The sequence below is a fragment of the Staurois parvus genome, unplaced genomic scaffold (assembly GCF_062004578.1).
Source record: "Staurois parvus isolate SC_StPar_1 unplaced genomic scaffold, SC_StPar_1.0 ptg000068l, whole genome shotgun sequence".
Taxonomy (NCBI): Eukaryota; Metazoa; Chordata; class Amphibia; order Anura; family Ranidae; genus Staurois; species Staurois parvus.
In genome coordinates, this window is record NW_028317864.1 from 7,061,062 (window position 1) to 7,087,112 (window position 26,051).

The window sequence follows — 26,051 nt, forward strand, 5'->3', positions numbered from 1 at the left end:
GAGGTTTTGATGTTGGTGTGCTGTGCCTTTTTTTCTCCGCACATAGTGTTGTGTGTTCTTCCCAAACAACTCAATCTTGGTTTCATCTGTCCACAGTATATTTTGCCAGTAGTGCTGTGGAACATCCAGGTGCTCTTTTGCAAACTTCAAACGTGCTGCAATATTCTTTTTGAACAGCAATGGCTTCCTCCGTGGTGTCCTCCCATGTACTCCATTCTTGTTTAATGTTTTCCTTATTGTAGATGTGTCAACAAAAATGTTAGCATGTGCTAGAGATTTCTGTAGGTCTTTAGCGGACACTCTGGGATTCTTCTTTACCTCATGCAGCAATCTGCGCTGTGCTCTTGCAGTCATTTTTACAGGACGACCATGCCTACGGAGAGTAGCAACAGTGCTAAACTTTCTCCATTTGTAGACAGTCTGTCTTACCGTGGACACATGAACATCAAGGCTTTTGGAGATACTTTTGTAACCCTTTCCAGCTTCATGCAAGTCAACAATTCTTGATCGTAGGTCTTCTGAGAGCTCTTTTCTGCGAGGCATGGTTCACATCAGACAGTGCTTCTTGAAACCAGTAAACCCAAAACAGGTGTGTGTTTAAGGGCAGGACAGCTGTCAGCAACACATCCAATATCATCACACTGATTGGAGTCAAGGTTGGCTCACTCCTGGCTCCAATTAGCTCTGGGAGAAGTCATTAACCTAGGGCCTCACATACTTTGCAGACTTGCAGAATACCAAGATATGGCCTTCCAAACCATGATTGAGCCATCATCATGCTTTACCATTGGCACAAGACAGTCCTGGTCGTAAGCTTGGGACAGTGTTCGCCACACATAAACACGTCCAGTAGTTGTGAACTGTGTGAAGCTCGATTCATCAGGTCATATTACAGTCTTTCATTGAGTGATAGTCCACAATTTATGGATGTTGCACCACTCTCTCCTTTTCTGAGCAGTAATAGTGGTCACTAGTAGTTTGGCAATTGCAACTCACCCGTGAATGTTTTGCTTATGGAGTTCCCTCAGCACAGTTTTTGTGGACATGGGCTGTGGAAGACTGAGATTGAGCTCTGCAGTCACTTTTGCAGCAGTTGTTTTCTCATTCCGGGTCACAATCCTGCGCAATGTCCTTTTGTCTCTTTCAGTCAGTTGACCATGTTGACCGCGCTTATGCTTATCAGACAACATTTTCACGGAAACGGTATATGATGTTGCAACCTTTGGTATTGTTACTCGCAGCATGGCAAATAAATTGGCAACTTCAATCACAGGGGCACCAATAATTTGCCCTCTTTAAAGCTCTGACATGACTTTGTATTACTAGCAGCACACACAGTGAATGACAAAATTGAGGCTTCCCACCTGTTAGCTAGGTGTCTCATCCAACAGCGGAAGCAAAAGAGAGTGCTACATCATTTTCGCTTTCAACACGAAACAAGTTGTCACTTTCAAACCTGCAAATCATGTAGTGTTTGTGTTTTTGTCCAACCTCCTTAGTAATCATTGAAAGGGGTTCCCTGAGACCGGAAAGTTATTTAAAGGATTAAACAGTTAAGACTGTGGAGAAGGATTCATAATAATGTTTATCCAAGCTTGTCATTCATTTGTAGTGTAGTGTCAGGCAGATGACACCCTAATTTATAAGTTCAGTAATTCAGCTAAATAAAGACGAACTGCGTCAGTTGGTGATGCTGGCTTGTTTAATAAGACCTGATCCCCACTGAAATATTTAGAAGATGTCAGCACATGTTTGGCTTGGTACAAAGAACCGGCACTGTGCAGTGTGGAAAAGTGAATGAATGACATGACTGCCGGTAAAACATAGACATTCTTTTGGCAGGTAAAACATTGAATATGGATGCTTTTCAACTGTGTTTAGCTGTTGGCATGGAGATCAGCTGAAAAGTTACATTTTAGGGTTCAAAACAAGCCTTTGCTCTAAACCATGTAGTACTTTGCTTTCTATTTTCCCCCACTTTGCAGCAGCACAGACTATCATTGTCTTCAATCTGTTGCTGCAAAAGTTGTCCACAAAATGGCTTTTCTTGCGAAATGACCTGAAATTCTACCCAAAAGCGCTTTGTCTGTCCACCTGGTTTGAAAAACGTTGACTGAATGATTGAAGGAGCCGGGTGGAAAATTGTTGGGTGACAATCAGATGCAGCCACTGTTTAGGTATCCAGGCAGCTGTGGGCGCTGCAGCTGCTTGAATGCAATAGCTGGCAGCACATATACTTTTATTTATTACAGTTACTCATATAGCGCCGTCAATTTACACAGCGCTTTACATACACACACATATATATATATATATATATATATATATATATATATATATATAAATAAATAACATTCACATCAGTCCCAAACTCATACTAGGGCCAATTTAGATAGGAGCCAATTAACCTACCAGCATGTCTTTGGAGTGTGAGAGGAAATTGGAGTACCAGGAGGAAACCCACTCAGGCACAGGGAGAACATGCAAACTCCAGGCAGGTGGTGCCTTGGTTGTGATTCGAACCAACGACCCTAGTACTGCCAGGTGGAAGTGCTAACCATTTAGCCACTTTTTTACCCAGAGATTACTTTTGTTCAGCCTGCAGGCTGATTGCCAGAAATCTTTGTGGCTAGCCTTAAAGTAAGCAAAAAACTTTTTTTACATTTTGGATGGAGTAAGGGAGGGTTAGAACCCCTGTCAGTTTATTTTTTGCCATCTTGGAGATTTCCCTTCACTTCCTGTCCCATAGCCAAAACAGAAAGTGAAAGGAAATCCCAGCAAAGTAACAGAATTCCTTGGGGACCTCCAGATCACCAGAACCAGTATCTCCATGGGCAGATATTCCCACTATTACTTTTCTGGGGACAACCCACAATTTGGGGTTTCTTTTAATTGTTGGTTATGTGTTAGAGATGACACTGGTAGCTTGTGATGAGGCAGAACACTGTTTTACTTGTCTGGCTTAAGTTGCAAACATACAGAACACATTTCAGCAGACATCGTGGTTTTTTTGAAGAGAGGAAGAGAGAAAATAGGAAGAGAGAGAACCAACAAGTTTTACACATATGCATAACTAGTAGCCTTAGTGTACAATGCCATCTACTGGTCAAGTGATATTAACACACAATACTATATAGTACATGCTGTTGTATTCCCAACATTAATTTCGCTTTAAATAACGGTAAACAGGACAAATAGAGAGGATAATTCTCCTTAACAGGGGCACAGACAGCAATAAAAACCTGACAAAAAAACAATTTACCGTTAGTTGTACTTTAAGCTAAGAGATTCCTCCAACCACGCTATACAGCAGGGATGGACACATCTTCCAATAAAGCTACTGTATTTTTGAAAGCCAGCCCTGCCAGCTTTCAAAATACTCAAAGCAGCCGTAATTCAGGGGACATTTTTCCTGGCTCCTTTAATTTTGCAGTCAAAGGATAATCGGGTAGGAGGGGGCCAACAGGGCCACCAAGCCAATTTTGGCCTATTCATCAGGAACGAGACAAAATTAGTTACAGTGTATGGTCAGCTTTAGTTCAGTTGTTGGGGGCAAAGAACAAGGAGTAGACAAAGTCACCATCCTTGGGTAAGTTTAGGTTAATGACAGAGATTACACAGCTCTTTCTTTTCTCATTCCTGGCTGCTGAACAAAAACAGTGGAGGAACGAATGCTGCTAGGGAGGGTATAAAAGTTCCCCTTCCTAGCCCCCTCAGTTTGAATGAAGAAAAATGGTGGGTAGGTGATGTCACAATCTCCTCCTCATCCAATCAGTGGAAGCCATGTATTTATTGAAAAAAATACAAGGCTTTCGAATGGTGGCAGTGTCAAGAGAGTGACCTCCTGTGGTTACTATACAGAATTGCAGGCTCGTACCCGGAGATGAAAGGCTGCTGCCATCACTATAGTATTGGAAACTACTACAGTGATTTGCAGCTTACACGTCTCATTCAGGCATGAACTATGCATACTTACATTGTTTCAAGCTGGACAAATGTAACTATGCACATAAAAAAATTAATTATACCTACGTTGTCGCAAACGTGTGCATCAGAGATGGACGCGGTTTAACCATTTTGGCTTCAACCTCCATCTTGGCGAAAGAATTGACCCTCCTTATATATGTTATTCCCTCATTCTCTTTTCCCCCCCTCCCTTCCTGAGAGGCACAGTGACAGATGTGTGTTAAAAGTGTCACAGGCCAGATCCCAGCAGGGAGCCACGTGGTGCCCCACTGCCCTGAGAACATGTGTAATTTCACACCTCGTGAAAAGATAACGGAGCCTTCCCAGGAGTTGAAAGGGACTCTGGGCTAATAAAAACTTAACTCAGCATAGGTGACAGAATTAGATGAACACTTCTCCAATCTATTTCTCCCCTATGTTTCATATCTTGGAATATGAGAGACTTACATTAAAACCAGACATCCCGTCAGATGGGCTAGGAGCAGGCAAACCGTTTGATGGGTCATTCGAATTATCTCGGAGCATCTGGGGAGCCGAAACATAGAACTCGCGAACCGTGCCACATATAACTTCATAATTCATATCTAAATAATCCTCAGGATTATCTGCATAATAAAATACCTGCGGGTGGACTGTAGCTTGTGCAGCTGGGAAGTTATGAACCAGAATATGAATTATGAAAGATGTGGGCTCCAGTTTAGGGTTCCGCCCAACGATCCCTCCCTGCACAAGGGATTCGTTTGTTACTTCAGAACCACCCCCTGCTGGGAAACTTTAAAACAGGCTGTCAAGCCTAAGGAAGGTAGATTTGAAGGCATCTCCCATTTTTCCATCATAACAGCGGGAGATCAAAGCACTATTCTGCTCTAAAAAACTTGGATCTGCTTACATGAAAGGCTTACTGGCAAGTAACTTAACCCTTTAACTTCTCTCTTAGCTGTGCTATGCGGTTTCCTGTATATATATATATATATATATATTAGTTACATCTTCTCTGTAAATATTTTTATTGCACCTGTTTGACCCTTTTAGTAATAAATCTCTCTTTCTGAAAGTGTTGAACTGTTTCTATAGTTCTTAATTGCAATTTACGAATCCCTGCCTTTAAGAGACGCTACGGTTTGTTTAACTCTCTGTATAACCGGCCTGTGTCAATGACCGGGTTATGCAGACGATTATTTCAATTATTATAGTGTTATAACTGATACCGCGAGTTTCTTCTTTCTCTGTACAAAAAGGAGGTGGTGGCATTGTGGAGGGTTAGTTGCGTAATTAACCCGACCCAGTAACAATCACTCAGGTCGCAGGTACATAGATTGTAGTCCATTAGCTGGAAAATCTTTGTGCAGGGTGCGGTTGGGCATGGTATTGTTACACACGTCACATAGCGGTTTTAGATCGGCCAGTCCTTTGGTCACGAGTTTGGTGAGAAGGTCAGGGGTCTGACGCCGCGATTGTGACATATGTAAACTTCAGATTTAAATTCCAGTTTACTGTATGGAATGTCACTACTGTACTTTTGAGAATGCCGCTCTAAACTTTTGTTAGCATTTTTGCTATTAACAGTGACATCTACAGGTAAAGGAGAATAGTAAGACAACACAGTCAATGTCATCATTATAGTCTCAACTGTTCAGTGTTACCAAAAAAATCTGTGTGTCTTTGTAGTGATCATAGTTTGGTATTTATAAAAAGTTGTTTCAAGATTTCTTTGTTGTGAAAGGGAAGTATATTAAATCTGAGTTTGTCTGACAGAACACAAATTGTGAATGTGGGAGAAAGTAGTGAGAAGATTTTCCTGAAGAAGAGTTCCATCAACTACAATGAGAAGATACAACAGAGGCCCCTGACAGCAAGAGTGCACTTTGAAGATGAATCCGAACACGAAGCACAGGTTCGCTATCAAGAAAGACATCTGTTAGAGAGAACTCATACAACTAAAATAAGATCAGATGTTTTGCCAAAACCGCAGTTAAAACCTATGGAAAGGATCAAGACCGTTAAACCAACAGAGATGTCTGCCTCACCATCAGCTGCTGAAAGATCACCAACAGCTGAACAAAAGACTACAAACCTTCCACACAGACGTCAACCTTTCCCACCAAACGTAGCAAAAAAAGTGTTAATTGATATTCCGAGAAGTGGTCTTCCCAGCAGGCAACCTGTTCAAATTCGGATGTCTCAAGCCATGAAGGACAAGCAGTTATCTTCTAGCATCAGCAAGGAGGCCAACTCTCTTGATGGGATCACTATGAGCTTTAAAAGTACCAGCCAGGAGTGGAAGGAACAAAACCCAAGTATCTCAGAAAGCAAAGAGAATAAAAGCAATCTCAGCTTCTCATCTCTGGAGACCATTGGCAGTGGAATCACCGAAGGTATTGTGTAATGTTGAAGCATATTTGCAGATTTTTACACCTGGAGGGGGGATCTACAGCAGTTTTATATATGGAAAACTGCCACATTCCCTCTGGTAATTAGGTGCAGAACCTGCTCTAGTTTCGGTTTCAAACTGGCTTAGGTGACGCTGATAGACTGAAACAGGTCCATCTGCTTATTTAATGTGGTGCCTGCTAATCCTGACAGTTTCCTGCGCCATTATACTGACACAGAAAGCTTAGTTAATTCCCTGGATTGTGTTAAAGATGGGGAAAAAATACAAAACTGCTGCAGATATGTATACCTGCAGCAGCCTCAAAAATGATACTTGTTAAGGCTGAATGGAGCTATTCTAGCAGATGAAGCCCTGAGGTAATCATGTAGTGTCAGAGCTTTCTGCGAAGCCACCCCCTCACACACAAACTAATTTTGTTTTTGGTCATCACTATAATGGGCAGCCTCACTGACTAACAGGAATGTGCATAGCAACCAATCAGCTTCTAACGTCAGCTTGTTCAGTTAAGCTTTGCCAATAAAACCCGAAAGCCGATTGGTTTCTATGCACAGCTGCACCAGATTCTGTGTGCACCGGTTGTACTAAATATCCTCCCCCTCCCTTTCACTGTATGCTGGCATCCTTGTGTTTAGGCTTATGTTTTCTAGAGCTGGACACAAGGTTGAACACTTTGACATAAAAGCTAATTGAATATGAATAACTCCACAGCGCCATGGTAGTTAATTGAGAACTATAAACCGACAGCCGCCAAGGCTGTTGGGACTTGTAGTTTCTCATTCAGAGAACACTGTGAAGCCCCACACAGCTGCGTTTTTTTAAGCTTTGACAGCTAGCAAGGGGGGAGAAGATCCCGGGGAGCGGGGGTCGGTCTGATCGAAACATGTTACACCCTGAATATGGGTGTAACATGTTACATAAGGTGAACTTATCCTTTCAGCAAATATTGTAAATTACTTTCCTGTGTTTATACTGTATGCAGACTCACACAATCTAACAAGAATGTGTCTAAAAAGGCTTCTTCACAGTAAGAGCTGTGTAAATGTGGAAGACTCCCTCAAAAACTAGTTCTGGCCAGCTCAGTAGATTGTTTTAAAAAAGAGCTGGATGGATTCCTAAATGTACAATATATAACTGGATACTTTTATAGGTAATAACACTAGGAAATATCCAATTGCCACATGGATTGGGAGGGAATATTTTCCCCCTACTGGAGTGAGTTGGATCATGCTTTACTGAAGGTTTTTTTGGCATTCCCCTGGATCAACTGTGGGTATAGGATTGTGTATATGGAGGTTTTTTTTTTGATTGATTCAAGATTCAACTATATGGACTTTCAATCTAGGTATGCAAAATCTCTTCCCAATGACACTGCCAACACAGCGGCATATTTTTCCCCCCACTGACATCAGGGCTATGGGGTGCACAGGGGGCCCAGAGAATGCAGGTACACAGGACACAGTTGACGAACATGAGCAGTCTAGGACAGGAATTTTACTTACAGGTATGGTCTAGGGATAACAATGAATATACAGAGAAGGTGATGGCCCCTGGAAGGACTGAGGCATAGTCTAAAGTCAGCCATACACAGATTGAAATCTGGTTGGCTCAGCAGGGGCTGCCTATATTTCAATCCTTGTATGGGCATGGTAGTTGTACAGAAGTCGATCTACCAGTTGACTTCTGTACAACCATCCTGTCAGGCGTTACCTTCTAATTAGAGCTGTAGGCTATAGCCAGCAGCATTGATCAGTGTTATCTGACAGAGGGGAAGGCTCGAGTGTGTGGATGGGGAAATCAAGTCTTTTTTTTTTTTTCCCTCCAACCAGGGGGTTGGGAAATCGAAAAACACCACCACTGACTCATGTATGGGCTGCTTAAACACGTGCCGTCCAGAGGATTTACCCCCCTTCCTGACCAGGCCATATTTTTGCATTATGGCGTTGCGTTACTTTAACTGACAATTGCGTGGTCATGCAAAGCTATACCCAAATGAAATTTGTGTCCCTTTTTCCCCACAAATAGAGCTTTTTTTCTGTGTTATTTGATCGCCTGTGTGTTTTTTATTTTTTGCGCTATGAAAAAAAAAAAAGATGACAATTTTGAGAAAAAAAACTGTTTTTGACTTTTTGCTATTAAACATATCCAGTAAAAAAAATTTGAAATCAAATTTCGTCATACATTTAGGCCAAAATACATTGTGCGACATGTCTTTGCTAAAAAAAAAAAATCCCAATACGTGTAAATTAATTGGTTTACATGAAAGTTATAGCATTTACAAATGGCGGTATATATACTGGGCTTTTTTTTTTTTAATTTTTACTAGTTAAGGTTGCGATCAGCGACTTATAGAGGGACTGCGGTGGGCATTTCTGACACTGGGGGGAACTGACTTGGTGTCACTGACATCCCCAGTGACACCAGTACAGTGATAAGTGCAAATAAAGGCACTGACACTGTACTAAGGGCACTGGGCATGAAGGGGTTATCACATGTGGGGTGATCAAAGGGTTAACTGTGTGCTGTTTTACTTGACGTCCTGTGTTTGTGCTTCACTGTACACACACTACTTTGCATGGCTGTGCTATGCACGAGCTGACAGGGAGGAGAACTGTTATGTTTACTAAGTGTCCCCCCCCCATCGGAGATCCTCGGCAATCACTGGGCACCGGCGAGTAATCACCGGCCAGGACCCGCTGATTGAGAGCCACGGCCACTAATGGCGGCGTGGGTAGGGCTCCCACACCCCCTACCCAGAAATGTTAAGTCATGTGTATATATACACGTGATTTTGTGCACAGCTGCTGCCCTGTAGCAATATTTCTGCTATAGGGCGGAGCTAAAGCAGTTAAGGAACCTTCTGGTCCCCACGTTGCAGTTCTCAGACTTACCCAAACAGATAGCTACTGGGAACTAAGGTCCAATATGCAGAATGGAATCCCTTGTAGCGCTGAGGGCCAGGGATCACAGGACAGCAGGGAGTATATCCCAAGCTGGCAGGCATGTATGGAAACAGATTATGGGAACAGTTGCACAGAGCCAGACAACCAAGACATGGAAGAGTGAGTAGCAATGCAAAGAGACAAACAGCAAGCTCTATGAGGTGTATGTGGTAGAGGTGCATGGGGACACCAAGCAGGAAAGACTAGGAGTACACTGGGAGACAGCGAAGCATACTGCAGACAAAAGGTGACAATAACAAATAGGCAGAAACTAACAGGAGATCTCAGAAGGCTGAAAGCTGGCAAAGCTGCACAAGGATGCTGGAATGTTCAAAGGACAAAACAGGCGCAAGGGAACAAGGAAGGGTGAGAGCACAAAAACACACTGGAAGGCACTTGTACACAGACATTAGCAGCTACAGGAACACAAAGAATAAACAGGGCTGCTAGGGGGTCTCTCAGAATGTAGAACAATAGAAATAAAGCGATCACTTAGCATCTACTCAGGAAGCACTGGGGTACACTAGGCACCACAAGGACTCTTCAAGGCCACAGCCCAGGGGCGGACTGACCATTTGGAAACTCGGGCACTGCCCCAGCCCTAAGAACACTAGCTGTTGCTCAGGCAAAGCCTGTTGGAATGAGCCCAGTTTAAATAGATGGGGATATGGTCTGGTTTGGGTTGGGCGTGTAGCTTAATTAATCAGTCTTGAACACAAGTCTTGTGGGATAAGTCCTCATGCACACTGGACGTTTTCAGAGCTGCTGTTTTTGGCTTTTGACATTTTTTTGACCAAAACAAATTTTGGTCAAAAATAATGCAAAAAAATGTGGCAAAACGCCGCTAAGCGCTAAAACATTATGAAAAACGCAGGTTTTTAGCGTGACTTTACACAGCTAACGTTACCAGCGTTATCAAAACACCCAATGTGCATGGAGCCTAGCAAGTAACAACAGAACCTTACATGTTAAAGGCATGGAACAACATGTAGCAGCATGCCTGCTGGTCTTTGGGAATAGAGGAGACAGATCTGTGACATAAACCACTATTAAACTCTTTAGCTACAGTACACAAAACTAGCTACTGTTATAGTTGCAGGCGCAAAACTATTATATCTATTTTGGCACCACCAATTCTATTAGCCCTGCCCCATCTCCAACCTCAGTCCCCATGAACAGTGGATAATCGGACGCCCCCCCTCCCCAACGGAGAGAGCCTGACACCAACACCCCCGCAGAGAGAGCCTGACAGTTACCAACCACACCCCCCGGCGAAAGAGAAAGACACTCACCTGCACAGTTCTTGACATCACCGGGAACAACAATTGGGCTCTGCATACACCATCAAGCAGCCCGCAGCTTCTCTTGGATCCCACTTGGTCCCCATGCTGCATATGTCCCTTCATCCAGGGAGCAGTGCTACCCCCCCTAAAAAATGGCACCTAGGCAAATGCCTTGTTTAACTTGTAAATTCGCCCCTGGCCATGAATTCAAAACCAAGCCCTTGATGAGGGGATGTTAAGAGTCAGAAGATGTTATAAGTTTTTGATCTGTTGTTCAGTTAAAATAAGCAGAACACAAATGCATGAAAAAATGCATCCCTTTAAATCCTACAGAGCTCTTCCCACTGGCCAGTTGAATTTCGGTTGCATATTTAAAAGTCCTGCTTGCTACATTTTTGGTGCATGTTTGGTGCTGTAAAAAAAAAGTACCAAAAACTTTCTTCCCCATTGAAATGAATGGAAAATGTGTCATAAATGCATAAAAATACAAAACATCTGTGGGAAGGGCTTTGTCCAGTCCAGAGATATGGGGAAACAATGCAATGCAAACACATCAAAAATGCAGATTTTCAATGGAGCAGCGTGAAAGGGATGCATGAACCCATCTCTCCTTCTTATGTATGGGTGTCTGTACTATTGAAACATAGCTCTGTATATAAAGCAGACCCTATGCTGCCCCCAATACTGACTGTCATTGGTACATATTAAAATAATTACAGGACACAAGGGCAGAGGTTGTCAAAGGACACAAAAGGTGTCATGATTTTGGGCAGTGGTTCATAAAGCGGAGTTCCAGACGTTTTTGTGTTTGTTAAAAGTCAGCAGCTACAAAAACTGTAGCTGCTGACTTTTAATAAGCACACACTTACCTGTCCTGGAATCCACTGATGTTCTCACCTGTGCCATCCCTTCTCCCCCTTCTCTCCTGCATGGTGCCGGCAACTCTACTCTGGGCACCAGGCTGTTCTACTTTTGAGTGGAACTCCGCTTTAAAGGATATGTTGACGATTAGGAACATGTTACATGGTACACCCATATTTAGGGTGTAACATGCTCCTATGTACACCACCTTCCACCACAGAGGCTCCCTGCACCCACTGTCACAATTTGAGAACAGCGCTCACATGGCTGCGTCATTTATTCACAATTTGAATGTATGAACTACAAGAACATTGTGGCTGATGGCTTGTAGCTCTCAATGAACTGCGAGGGCACTGATGAACACTCTTAGTTCATTGACCTTCCTGCTCTCAGGTAACTGCCTGCCCGTATCGGAGGTATGGGTAGACAACTATCCTGAGAGTCTGCAGGAGCCTGACACTGCATCCGTGATCTGCTGATTGTGGGTGCAATGATCTGCAGGCTCCTTAGAAAAAAATCATAAATGCACATTTTTTTACCTGCAAAACAATGTGCATGTATTATTTTTTTTTTCAAAAGGTGAACTTAACCTTTTTTGAGTCATGGATCCCTTCTTCTGGTCCTCTTCACAGATAGCACCTTTTTTTAAAAAAAAAGAAATTGTCTGGTCCTGTCCCCTATTGCACCTCACTCACCTAGGCGATTGATGGCAGTTGTACAAAGAACAATAATACAACTTGAAATGGTAAATATGGGCCAACAACGAGTCAAGAGATACTTAAGCTGGCCGAGATGGTTTGAATCTCAGCCAGTTCCTGCTGCAGATTCGAAACATGTACGGGCAGGTTGAATGTAACCAATGATCTATGTATCAACTTGGGTACAAACAGCCTGCCAGATTTTACATGCGATTATTACTAGAAGCTGATATAGCCACTAGCAATAATCACTTCTCCTGGCGGGGATGTCTTCCCCTGCTGGGAGAACACAATGGCTCGGTGGGAAGGATTCCCCTGTCAACACTGACTGTGATGGGGGAACCCGTGGTTGCAGGAAAGAAATTTGCTCCCTGTATGGCCTGCCTTAGAGGTTTGTACTGTAAGCAGTGGCAGGGTGCATTTTCTTTCATTTCTATTAATTGGAAACCTTTGATTGGCACAAAGGGGAGGGCTGTATAGCAAATGTAAATGTTATTTTTTCATCAAACCCTCATGGACCCCCTGAAACTCATCCATGGACCCCAGGTTTGAAGCATCTGATTTAGGGTGTGCATAGGCCATCATGATGCCTAAATAAAGCTCTGGTCTGAGTGGTCCTGCCAATGTGTTATCACCAGATAGCACTTCATTTCAATGCATTTTACACCACAGAAATCCTTGAGGAAGTTAGCATGTTGGGAGAACCATCTCTGAACCTCTCTTTTTTCCCTTCCCTGCCCTCCTTGTCTATCACCTCTTTCTTTACTTAGTGATATTCCTGATGCCAATTTTTAAGTTAGAATGTAAGTAAAATATTTTATTGGACTGATATTTCTGGCCGCTTTGCAATTACAAACCCTTACTGCTGCCTTTTCACACAGTTTCCTCTGAAGTGACTATAACAACGCTGGAATGGAGAGGTTCTGAATCTTCCATTGGCAGTGAAAGTCGCACAAGGTCTTCATCTCAAAACCAAAGTCTCAATCTGAATCCTCCATCATTGGGTAAAGGTAAAACCTGCTATAAAATATGCATACCTTTATGCAAATTATAAATAACATGAGAGCAGGGCTATGAATCATGGGGCCCATAGCAAAATGTTGATGGTGCCCTACCGGCTAATAATCTCTGTGACAGGTGGCAGTGTCAACTGTGGCAATGAATGACATTGATGTTAACAAGTATTGCTAAATCCAGAAAGGCAGCAGGGACCTATTCTTTGAGTAAAAGTTGTAGTAGCAATAATAACAACCACAATGGTATTTTATAATATGACAGAATTACTATTGCTCTTGCACATAAATGCTACACAAGCACAATACAGACTTCTTTAAACTTTTTGTAGAACTGCAAACCTTAGCTGTTCTAAAAGGTTTTAGCTGTGGAGATACACAGAGATTTTTGACTGCATTAGGCATTCATGTTTATTTCAGTCTGAAGCAGAAATTCTGAGGGCAATAAATCTACAGTGCTAAAACCACTAATCAAATGCGTCTTACTGCACTGCGTCTTTGACTAGCACAAAGATCCTGAGGATGGACTTCAGCTCTTCTTTACTGAACACTTCAAATGTAGTTTTTGCTAACAGCCTCCTAATGTGGCCCCTCCTACCCCAGGCCCTATAGCAGCTATGTGGGCCTCCATGAATATTTTTATAACACTGAATAAGACTTATGTCCTGTACACACTATAAGAAAATCGTACGAAAATTTTCGGACAAGGACCGATCGTCCGATAATTGGATCGTTAGTACACAGCTTTCGAAAGCCAATCACGACAATTCCTATGACAATATCCAAAGGGACAAGCGCAAAAATTTTTCTCCTACGATACTAGATCGTACGATTTTCATTTAATCAGTACAGTAGTCGGCTGAAAATACAATACAAATACAATACATGACATCACTTTTGAAATTCTTTTCTTTCATTAGGAGAATTTTCATATCTTTAGTAACCTTTTCACTTTCGATGTGAGACTAGCAGGCGAAAATAAACGGCCGATTGTTCATCCGATATTCCCATCGTGTGTACAGGGCATTAGACTTGGTTGGAATTTGTACACATGCTTGACACCTGGGTCTTAGTGCACTAATGATCTACAGAAGAAAGAAACTGCTTGTCTCTGTTTCCGAAGGACCCTGTGTCCTCTGACTGGAGTGGCCCAGTCAGAATCCTGACCTCAACCCGATTGAAATGCTGTGGCATGACCTTAAGAGAGCAATCAATGCAGCTTTACTGAATTACAGTTGCAAGAAAAAGTATGTGAACCCCAACGTTTGGTTGAGGTTATTGCTGCCAAAGGAGGGTCAACCAGTTATTAAGTCCAAAGGTTCACATACTTTTTCCTCCCTGCACTGTGAATGTTTACATGTTATGTGCAATTAAACCATGGCAACATCTAATGTTTGTGTAGTATTATGTTCAGCAGACTGTGTTCTTCTATTGTTGTGACTTAGATGACGTTCAGAGCACATTTTATGCCCAATTCATGCAAAACTCCACGTAATCCCAAGGGGTTCACATACTTTTTCTTGCAACTGTATTCTACCTAGTTCAGTATTTGTTTGATCTGAGAAGGACATGCATCATCAGTAGGTTTATTTACAAGTATACACATTTGGTGAACTGTTCCTTTTATTTCAGTCTTGCTAACTCCAGGCTGGTGGAATTCTGAATTGTAATATTTATGAAGCAAAGAGTTTCAGTTGGCAGTTATAATACGTCTGTTATGTCTTTCATAAGGTACAGAGGTTTCCTTCTACAGCAAAGTGAAGAAGAGCCTTCAGGTGAAGATGAAAATGAGCCCTGGCATCAGGATGATGAATGATACTCACCAATCAGAGAGGGATTATTCTGATTCCAGTTCCCAACGTTCCAAATCCATGGAGATGAATCAAGGCTCGGATGCTTCATTAGAACTTGATAGGTAATGTATATTCACAGCAAAGAATATGGGCATAGCCTGTTCCTACTGGTTTGCCATTCATGACATTCTGATGTGTGTAGGAATCATCATTACTATGTGTTGTTGTTATGGACATGAATCCCATGCTGAAAGTTTGGCTAAAATCAAAAACATGAAAACCAGCACAAGGGACATAACTTACAGTTAGTATTATGTGCCTTTTGTGCCGATTCTTCTTCTTTAAAGGAGAAATTTTCCTCTGCCCCCCAACCAACAGGCTGTCAGGAGCTGTGATCAAGAGATCTCAACTACAGTATGTCCGCTCCTTTCATGTTAGATCCACCATTCATAGAAACTATTCTTTAAGTTCCATGAAATTACACAGGATCTGTGGATGGGGGATGGGTGGATGATTGTTCGTTCTGTTCCCTCTAGTTATATGAGCAAGAGTTCAAGTCAAACTGGGATTTTTTAGTTTATATTAAAATAACACATTTCAAGAAGTGGAAACTGCATTTATTTTTTTTTTTACATACTCCCCTGCTACATTTATCCCAGTGTGTAACTAATGCCTGGAAAGCTTCGGAATAGAAAGATTTATCAGTACACCTGAACCATTCAAGAACAGCCTGCTTCACTTAGTCATCGTGTTCACCATTTTTACAGAAAGATTAGTCTCTTGTGCAATTTCACGTCAGGTTGTGTCGATTATCCAGGATCAGGTATGCCAGGCGCTGAATGTTCATAAGAATGACTGCTGTGGGCTGGGAACCACCACAGCCGGGATGGTCATTGATGGACGTGCGGCCATCTTTGAAACGTTTACACTATTCAAATGTTTTACTGCGGCTCAACATCTCATCGGCTGAATGTACTGTGCTTGAAGTCTGTAGATATCGGCAGGTTTTACACCTTCGTTCACAAGAAACTTCATCATCACACACTGTTCCATGCACGCACTAACACAGTTGTCTGCCATCTTGATTAATGGTCTCTGGACTGGCCCCCAACATGTGTGCCACCTTTCAGTAAATGGACACACTTGCCACTTACTACTGTGTGTAGTACCGCCCTGCTAGCATCCCTTTTCATACCTGTAAAATTAAAAGTCCCGGTTTGATTTGAACGCCTCTTTTATATGTGTGTGTGCAGTGAAACCTATGAGTGGTAAGGTTTACTGTCAGCTTTCAAAAGTAATCTTAAGCCTTCATAATTTAAAAAAAAAAAAGCAAAGTTAATGCACACCTTCTCTATTCTTCTCCTTTACAGAAATCTTTTGCTCCAGCACTACAGGTACACTTTAACCAGTCAGTCCACCCAAAACTGATGTTTAGGAAACTTGTGCAGAGAGAGATATGCAGGGTGCCAGTTGAATGGTTGTATCCCTGTGTCAATGGCTGTAATACATTATAATACACTGACCTGGAACAAACATGCAGATCTGTATTTTGTCTTAGTCTCCAGCCACCCGTTCTATGTTTGTTCCAGAGGCATGTCTCAGACAGCCAGGAAACTAGCATTTTCAGATGCTCAGCAATGGTAACCCAGATTTTTCTGTCAATACAAGTTTATTTTTATATCGCCAATAATGCAATGAGTGGAAACTCCAGTTGTAGAAGGAATGGGACTCCAATGTTGAAGGGAACAGAGCTTGGAGTCTGGCTGGCAAATGACTCCCCAAGGGACATACGAGGCCAGCAGATAACTCAGTCCACTGTATTCACCCTGAAAGTGGAATATCACTGTTATGAAGGTTGATATTTTAAAGATCATACCATTTTTATTAAGCAATGCTTCATTCAACCTTCACAGTCTCAAGAGGCAGGATTTCCCTTGTAGCTCTCTACAAAAACACTCCTATGACCTCATATATGAAACATGTTTGAGGTAGGATCTCCATAGTCTTCTCTCCTAGCTCTCAGCTTTAAGAAGCTTTCAGACCGGATTATCTGAAGATAACTAAATTCTTCCTTAGCGCCAAGGATGGCTAATAATAAGCTCAATATGAAGGCTTTAATCAGCTGCTGCAGAAAACTGCTACATTGTGTCAATGGCTTTCTGTGTCATTTTCCACAGTGGAATATAGCCCAGTAATGCGATTCATGATACAGGGGGATTTGGCTTATCCATGATCTGTTTCCACACATAAATTCAGCTTTCAGACTCAGCTCCCGTCTTGTGTTTCTTTTTAAGAAGAGAAAAAGTTGCATCTCACGGAAAATCAAGCCCGCATGGTGCCACTAGTCCCCGCCAGGTTATAATGAGAGAAAACGAAAGCAGCGGTATCAGCCAAGATAGGATGAAGATGGATGCGGAGGCACAGAATAAGGATAGAGACGTTCCAATGAAGGTGACTTTGTACTAGGATGAAACACACAAGTCTCATTAATATATGTATGAACACACAGACTCTAGGCAAGTTTTAGAGTTACAAATGCACCCAGTTTCTTTTGCTGCAGGCCAAGTGGAACTGTATTGTCTCTGTTCATAGAGCTCACTGAGCTGTATTGGCATCACAGATGCATATGGAAAATAGGTGCAGTGTGTTATAGTTGGTCCTGAGCTGATGTAATCACTGCGATAGGAAAGTATATTTGCTGAGTAGAGATATATATGCTTGGTTGACAGTTTTTGATGGAATGAGATTTTAGAGCAGATATAAAGCTAACTAGAGAAAAATACTGATCACAAGGGAAGGCAGGGTGTGCGGGATGCTGCAGTGGAAAAAGCTGATCCCATGGCGTGTTCCAGGTCCTGTGACCTTAATGCTGGCCATAGATGATTGGTTTCTATAAAGCAGTCATTAAAAACAAAACAAATTCTTCCATCCACCCATTCAAGGTGGATGGAGGAATCCTCCTCGCTATGCTATTGTATTCTGGTGTCCGTTTATGAACCAGCGATAAATGATCGCTGCTCAGTTCTCCGGCATTCTCAGGGAACACAGTTCTCCTGTGAATGCCTTTTATGAAGCAGTTCTCCGAACGAAGGGAGAACGGTCTACAAACGCTGGAGAACGGTCTACAAACAGTGGAAAACGGCTGATTTTACTATAATCTCGTGAGATTACAGTAAAAGATCAGTTTACTAAGCAGAGGTAAATTATCGCTGCTTAGTTTGCGGTCCCTCCGATTCTCCAGCTCTGGGCCGGAGAATCTGGAGGGAGAACACAGATCTCCAGTGAAGAGCTGAACAGTTCTCTGCTGATCTCCTGAGTGTCATAAACTGTGAATGACCAGAAAATAGCTGCGATCCTCTGAATCGCAGCTATTCTCTGTGTCATAAACGGACACCTCTGTCAGCAGGGACTCCTCTGTGGCCAGAATACCCTGATCAGTGCTGCATGCACTGATCGAACACAAATTTTCCAACATCCCCGTTTGAGAGTAGCTGATCACTAGGTTGACTCCTCTCAAATGGGGAAAACCAAAGATGGTTTGAAACCATCCCTGCTGAACTGGCCTAATTTAGATCCATCTATGGCCAGCTTAAGAAGATCTGTTAGTTCATCTGACCTGAAACAGCTCTTCTTTGTGGGTACCAACATTATCATTCACTTTCATTGTATTGGTCTCAGAACCATGGACTGTAGTGCTACGTAACCTGCTGTTTACAAGTGACAGGTTACTTTCCCTACTGCAGAACCACTCTACTGTACATTCATAGTGGATCAGTATTTTCCTGAAGCAGACCTAAAAACTTTAAAATTAGCCCCTATTCAATTTGTCAGTGCTGGTATAATTTTTTTTATAGACTAGGCTAAGTTGTACACACTTACTGTATATTCAAGTGACTGATTCATGAGGCTCTGATGCTGACCACTTTTAAGATACTTTCAAGCCCTTTAAGGCATCATACACACTGGGCTTATACAGGTGTTTTGTCCTTTTTTTCATTCAGCCTGTAGAAGCAATGTTAGCTTACGTGTCCATAGGCATACTTGTGGACGAGTGTTTACAGGCTGAAAAAAAAAAAAAAAATCACAAAGTGTGTTTTTGAGAAGACCTTTTGGGCAGAAAACCCGAGTGACATGCCGCATTTAGGCTTGTCAAGCGGTTTTAAGTGTCAGGTTTTTTTTTTAAAACAAACTTACTGGCAGGATCATCAAATGAAAACAGAATAAAGAAAGCTTAAGAAGTAACTAATGCAGCAATCGCGTCTAAGAATTGGTAAGCAGCTGCAATATAATAAATGTTTGCTATTGGGTTTAAATACTGCTTTAAGAATGCCTCAAAACTGTTGCAGGTGGTCAGCTGTATTCATTAGAGTAGAACCGAGCACTACATTACATTCACCTGCCATCCAATGTAGTTGAGGTGGATAATATGAGTAGGAGAAAGAATTAGCAGCTGCTTTCCATATGAGTGAGAAGGCTTCATTCTATACAGTCAGCTGTTTCCACTGGTTCCTCTGCCTGACTGTTGCTGAGATCATGGAAACATTCCCCATGGGCCATTTCACACGTATACACATGCAGTAACACATGTTTTTGCTGCAAGCTTTTATTAGCATTTTCATGTGTTTAATATGCCCATTGCTGCTGCTTTTCTATTCATGCATTATGCAAAATAAGTCAAAATCAATCAGAACAGATATTTTACATGGTGCAGATGTGCTATAAATGTACAAAGCTGCATGGTACATGAGTGTTTATGCACATTCATTTTAATGGCCCTCCTCAACGTGAGTGCTGTAAATGCAGCAAAATACCACATGTTCTATATTTTTTAAGCCCCAGCTTATAGCTGTGAGCCAGCCACTTAGGAATAAATGGGACTGCCTCTTGAAATGCAATTATATGCAGCAAAATGCATACCTTTTGCTGCATAGAACAGGACAACATGAACAAGCCCTCATCTTGGGATTCTCTTGCTGCATGAAAAACTTTGGATTTCATACATTCCACATTGGGCATTTAAGTAATCATTTAGATTATTGATCTAACATGACTTTATGTTGTGTTTTTCTTTTCTTTGTTACAAAGGCCCCATTTTTGTCCATGAGAATGATGCAATCCTTACTGAAGAAGAAGGGTCGTGCAAAAAATTATGTGGTGCATGTGCCCTCCCCTCCTCCACTGGAATCCAGGTAATGAGATAAGTAGCTGAAAATTTCAAAAGTTTCCTAAAGCCAAACTGTAGCTGTATCCTCTGAGGGGGAGGGAGTGGAAAAGAGTTTGTGACCCCCACTGCATGGAAATTGCACAGTCAGTACATTTACTGGACAAAACTTTGTTGGTTAAAAAAAAACTTAAAAAATGTATATTTATATTATATATTTATTTATTAAGGATTTCTGTATGTACACATTTTCAATAAAAATGGTTTTAAAAAATATATTAAAGTGGAACTTCGTCAAAATGGGAAGTTCCACTTGTTTACATCCTCCCCCCCTCCACTGCCACATTTATTTATTACAGGTAGTTATATAGCGCTGTCAATTTACAAAGCGCTTTACGCATACATTTTGTGTGGCTCAAATCTCATCCGCACCAAAAAGGTGCAGGACCCTTTTTCCTCCTGCACCTGATTTGTATTGCATGCAATGTGAATTCTTGTAATCACACTGCATTTTGTAATCTGTTTCAGGGTGTCGTTAATTTAACATTGAACCCTGTACCAGATTGTATGGACGTCGTGCGATTGCAGTGTGGTGCGGGAAACGCACAGGGTTCGCTGCGTTTCCCACACCACAGTAGTGTGAAGCAGGGCTCAAGGAGCGTACAATCTAAAGTCCCTACCATACATTCATACAAACACATACTAGGGCCAGTTAACCTACCAGCATGTCTTTGGAGTGTGGGAGGAAACCGGAGTATCCAGAGGAAACCCACGCAAACCCAGGGAGAACATGCAAACTCTGTTCAGGTAGTGCTGTGGTTGGGATTTGAACCAACAACCCTAGGGTCAGGGGCGGACTGAAGCTCATGGGACCCCCAGGCAATAAGAGATAATGGGGCCACCTGTGTCTGCCTACACTACAGCCAAAGCCACACCCACACAACACCCCACCTACATATTGCAGCTCAGCTGCATAGAAAGGGCATTAAAAATTATTTACAAAATAATAAAATAACGTCATGGGGTCCCCCCTCCATTCATACCAAGCCCTTCGGGTCTGGTATGGGTTTTGAGGGGAACCGTCACGGCAAAATTGATGTCACTGGGTAGCCCCGCCCCTTACATATTTAAGACCTGTCAAGCCAGTGGAGCAAGCAGACGGCCGGGAGCCAGCGTCGAGAGCAGAGCCTTTTTTTTTTTTTTTTTTCGGGCAGCGGCGGGCATCGTGATTGATGTTGGATCTACTTCGGGGGACACTTTTATTTTTCTTCTTTTAATAAAGGACTTGTCAAAAAATGTCTTCTTTCATACTACACTTTTGTGAACGGGTAGCAGTACCATGTACTCCATACTCATTCACACGGGGGGTTTGCAGGATATGGGGGCCCCCCTGTTAAAGGGAGCTTCCAGATTACAATAACCCCCTGCCTGCAGACCCCCACAACCATCGGCCAGGGTTGTGAGGAAGAGGCCCCTGTCCCCATCAACACGGGGACAAGGTGCTTTTGGGCAGGAGCCCCCTACGCTCCAAAGCACCCCGCCATGTTGAGGACATGTGGCCTGGTATGGTTCAGAAGGAGGGGGTGGGTGCGCTTGTCCCCCCCCCCCCTTTCCTGACCTGTCAGGGTGCATGCTCAGATAAGGGTCTGGTATGGGTTTTTTGGGGGGACCCTCATGCTTTTTTTTTTTTTTTTTTTTGGCGTGGGGGTTCCCCTCAAAATCCATACCAGACCTGAAGGGCTTGGTATGGATGGAGGGGGGACCCCACAACGTTTTTTTAATAATTTTTCTAATTGCTGGCAATTCTCTCTTTTTTCATTCAGCTGTCAGTGGAGAACCCCGCTGACAGATGAAACATTAACGGATGGTTTTCACTACTAAAATACTGCATGACTAGATAAAATAACTAATGCAGATTTTGAAGTATTTTAAGATACCGCTTAGTGAATTGTGCCCAGTGAGCCTCTCACCAGGCCCCCTACTGACCCCAGGCCCTTGGGCAATGCCCAAATGGTCAATCCGCCCCTGCCTAGTGCTCATTTGGCACTTTTTTGTAGGGAGGGGGTACCAGGTTTTGACAGATTCCACTTCCAGTCAGATGCGCTGCGACCACCTGAGATGGAAATTCAATCCCCCCCCCCCCCCTCCTTCCCTGCCTGTTTTTTTTTTTTATTTTTTGGTTAACTTTGTTGTTTGAGTATAGATCTATGCTTGTCTCAAGCATGTTTGAAGCTATTTACTGTTGTACATGTACAAATTGCCAAGAGAAGAGAGGAGGGGGGAAACAAACAGACAAAGAAGTGGAGGAGAATAAACTCCTCACATGAAAAAAATGAGTAAACGGGATTTTAAGGTGCCATAAATAATAGAACAATATAAGTTAAAACTTACAATATTTATTGGTAAATCAGTAAAAAATTAATTTAAATGAGATACATTTGAGTATCCCAACATTAAATGGAAATACTTGTTCAGAGACATAGATCCGGTGCAATATTTCTCAACAATTTTTGCCTATTTTAGGCTTCTTCAGGATACATTTAATATAACATCTATAACAAAAAATGTATGTTGATTACACAATATACCAACAAATTAGATATCCTGAGTACATATGTAAAAAAAATATGGCAAATTTAAATCACTGTAGATCATATGTAATATACATCATACAAATATTTTGAATATTGTTGAAGGGCAACTTACCAAATAGTTCATAATGGCTCAAATAGACAAGTAGTATACAGAATCATTATAGTGCAATTTGATAGAACACAGAATCCTCAAAAGGGCCCGGACAAAATGGCGTTTCAGATGGTTGGTAGAGGGGCACACAAGCTAAAATATAAGGGTAGAAAAGCATCAACAGCCATTGAAAGTTTCCAAAAAGAAAGATTACTTAAGAGGTTAAATAAAGAAGCATATACCTTTAAGGAATAGGATAAACACCACTATTTGTATAGTAAAGAATTTGAACAGTGAGTTCAAAAGGAAAAACAGAGGAAGCAGCAAGCACAATGTGGCAAACCCTCTGCTCCCACTATGCAAACATATAAACAAAAGGTGCAGCGCTTATATGAAATGAAATAAAATAAATTATGCTACTAATGTTTTAGTGTAACAAAATGATGAAAAATGGCCAGTAATAAACGTTCAACATGGAATGGCAAGAACATGAATGAAATCCTCTGTAATATGTCCCAAAAAAACTTGAGCAAAAAATAGTCCAGAGAGTGATGTGAACCAATAGTGGCCAATAATAACTGTGACTTCTGTGATACTCTTCCACCACTATGCACTCACCAGAAGTAAAAAGCAAGCCAGCATTGAATGAAAATGACTCCTTGGAACGTATCTGCCCACTTCCTACCACCAGACACCAATCCATCCAAGGATGAAGTCCCTCCTAAAGGGAGAGCTCACAAACAGAGCAGCAATCCTCACTCCATTTCTTTGGTTACAAATTAACAGGATAGGTTCCCCTCATGATGGGTGCAAATGAACATCAGAATGGAAAGTCAGCGTGTAGAGATGTCTAACTGTGTGCTGACATGTTTAGCCTAGCACAGGGACACTGAGAAACAAGGTGAGCAAAGCCACAAAATGATTCAGGATTTCTGGTTCAAAAAGTGATCTTATTTACAATAAGCAATCCTATTAGCTTCAGAAACTGAGATGAAATGAATAGTTTATACACTGCTCAAAAAAATTAAAGGAACGCTTTTTAATGAGTATAGCATCAAGTCAATTAAACTCCTGGGATATTGATCTGGTCAATTAAGTAGCAGAGGGGGTTGGTAATCAGTTTTAGCTGCTTTGGTGTTAATGAAAAACAACAGTTGCACTAGATGGGCAACAATGAGATGACCCCCAAAACAAATGGTTTTGCAGGTGGAGGCCACTGACATTTTTTCCCTACTCATCTTTTCTGACTGTTTTTCACTAGTTTGCATTTGGTTACGGTCAGTGCCACTATTGGTAGCATGAGGCAATACCTGGACCTGGATCAATATGTGCCATTGCCAGTAGGTTTTGCTGTGTCTCCCAGCAGTCTCAAGAGCATAAAGGAGATTCCAGGAGACAAGCAGTTACTCTAGGAGAGCTGGACAGGGCCGTAGAAGGTCCTTAACCCATCAGCAGGACCGGTATCTGCTCCTTTGTGCAAGGAGGAACAGGATGAGCACTGCCAGAGCAAATGACCTCCAGCAGACCACTGGTGTGAATGTCTCTGACCAAACAATCAGAAACAGACTTCATGAGGATGGCGTGAGGGCCCAACATCCTCTAGTGGGCCCTGTGCTCACTGCCCGGCACCATAGAACTCGACTGGCATTTGCCAGTGAACACCAGAATTGGCAGGTCTGCCACTGGCGCCTTGTGCTTTTCACAGATGAGAGTAGGTTCACCTTGAGCACATGTGACAGACATGAAAGGGTCTGGAGAAGTCGTGGATAATCTTATGCTGCCTGTAACATCGTTCAGAATGACCATTTTGGTGGTGGATCAGTGATGGTCTGGGGAGGCATATCCATGGAGGGACGCACAGACCTCTGCAGGCTATACAATGGCACCCTGATTGCCATTCGGTATCGGGATGAAATCTAGTGTGTCCTGGGTTCCTCCTGGTTCACAACAATGCCTGGCCTCATGTGGCTTGAGTATGCAGGCAGTTACTGGAGGATGAAGGAATTGATACCATTGAATGGCCCCCACGCTCACCTGACCTAAATCCAATAGAACACCTCTGGAATATCATGTTTTGGTCCATCTGACGCCGCCAGGTTGCACCTCAGACTGTCCAGGAGCTCAATGATGCCCTGGTCCAGATCTGGGAGGAAATGCCCCTGGACAACATCCGTCGTCTCATTAGGAGCATGTCCCAACATTGTCAGGCATGTATACAAGCACATGGGGGACATACAAACTACTGAGTACCGTTTTGACTTGCTGCAATGAAATTTCAGCAAAATGGACTAGCCTGCTGCATCATTTTTTCTCTTTGATTTTCGGGGTGTCTTTGAATTTAGTCCTCTGTAGGTCGATCATTTTCATCAAACGATGGGGCATTCTTATGTTCCTAACACATTACCCAGTCCATATCAGTATATATATCCAGCATGATATTTTCCCCATTGAGATCTGATGTGTTTTCACAATGTTCCTTTAATTTGTTTGAGCCGTGTATTAAGAGCCCCTAGAAACTATATAAAAAATGTGTTGAATTGTCTTTAAAGTGGTTTACTTTTGATAAGCTTATGGATGACTACATTTTAAAACCTTCATGTGGAACTGATATATGTCTAGTGTTGAATAAAAGGGATTGCTCATGTAAAAAATTCTAATTAGGATACAAATAACATTTCAGGCCACCATCTGTTCGGCCAGCAATTTCGGCTTCACGTGTCAATAAGGTGAAAAGAGACCAGGTCACAGGACGAGCATCTGCTAGAGTTCTAGCAGTACAATCTGATTCTAGTCGCCTGGTCGAGCTACAGCGACCAAATACTGGATTTAGTGGTCTATATCTTGCTCAGAGGATCAAGAATCACAATACAGGTAAGAGGAAAATCTCAAACATAAAAAAGTTACTTCTTTCTTTCTCATCCATTGAAGGACACAGGAATTCAGATATTGTCGGGTTATGCTGCTGCTTACATAAGTATTGAACACCTACAGACAGAATTGCAGGTCAGCCTATAGAACCCCTTCTTTACTCAGCATGACTTTTTGTGTAAAAAGAAAAAAACTGCACTTAGTTCTAATTAATTATATAACAAAATACATTAACTGAAAATTTTGGAAAATATTAACAGCCACACTTAGAAGCACAAAAATACAAGTCTGATAATCCTATATAACAATGCTGTTGTGCTGGGGCGGAGCCTGTGCTGACATCATCTGTGCATGCTGGAGCTGGTACTAGCGGTGCTCTTTATTGTTTTTAT

The 26,051-nt window shown here is 42.2% G+C and overlaps 1 protein-coding gene across 1 annotated transcript in view; it reads left to right on the forward strand.

The window, feature by feature from the left end:
• LOC149469521 (uncharacterized) overlaps window positions 1–26,051 on the forward strand; it is a 113,370-nt gene that overhangs the window by 9,158 nt on the left and 78,161 nt on the right. The window contains exons 4-9 of the mRNA XM_089669084.1: window positions 5,722–6,341; window positions 13,021–13,149; window positions 14,884–15,067; window positions 17,240–17,396; window positions 20,031–20,134; window positions 25,472–25,662. Of these exons, the coding sequence (XP_089525210.1) occupies window positions 5,722–6,341; window positions 13,021–13,149; window positions 14,884–15,067; window positions 17,240–17,396; window positions 20,031–20,134; window positions 25,472–25,662 (1,385 nt within the window). The remainder of the gene's footprint in view (window positions 1–5,721; window positions 6,342–13,020; window positions 13,150–14,883; window positions 15,068–17,239; window positions 17,397–20,030; window positions 20,135–25,471; window positions 25,663–26,051) is intronic.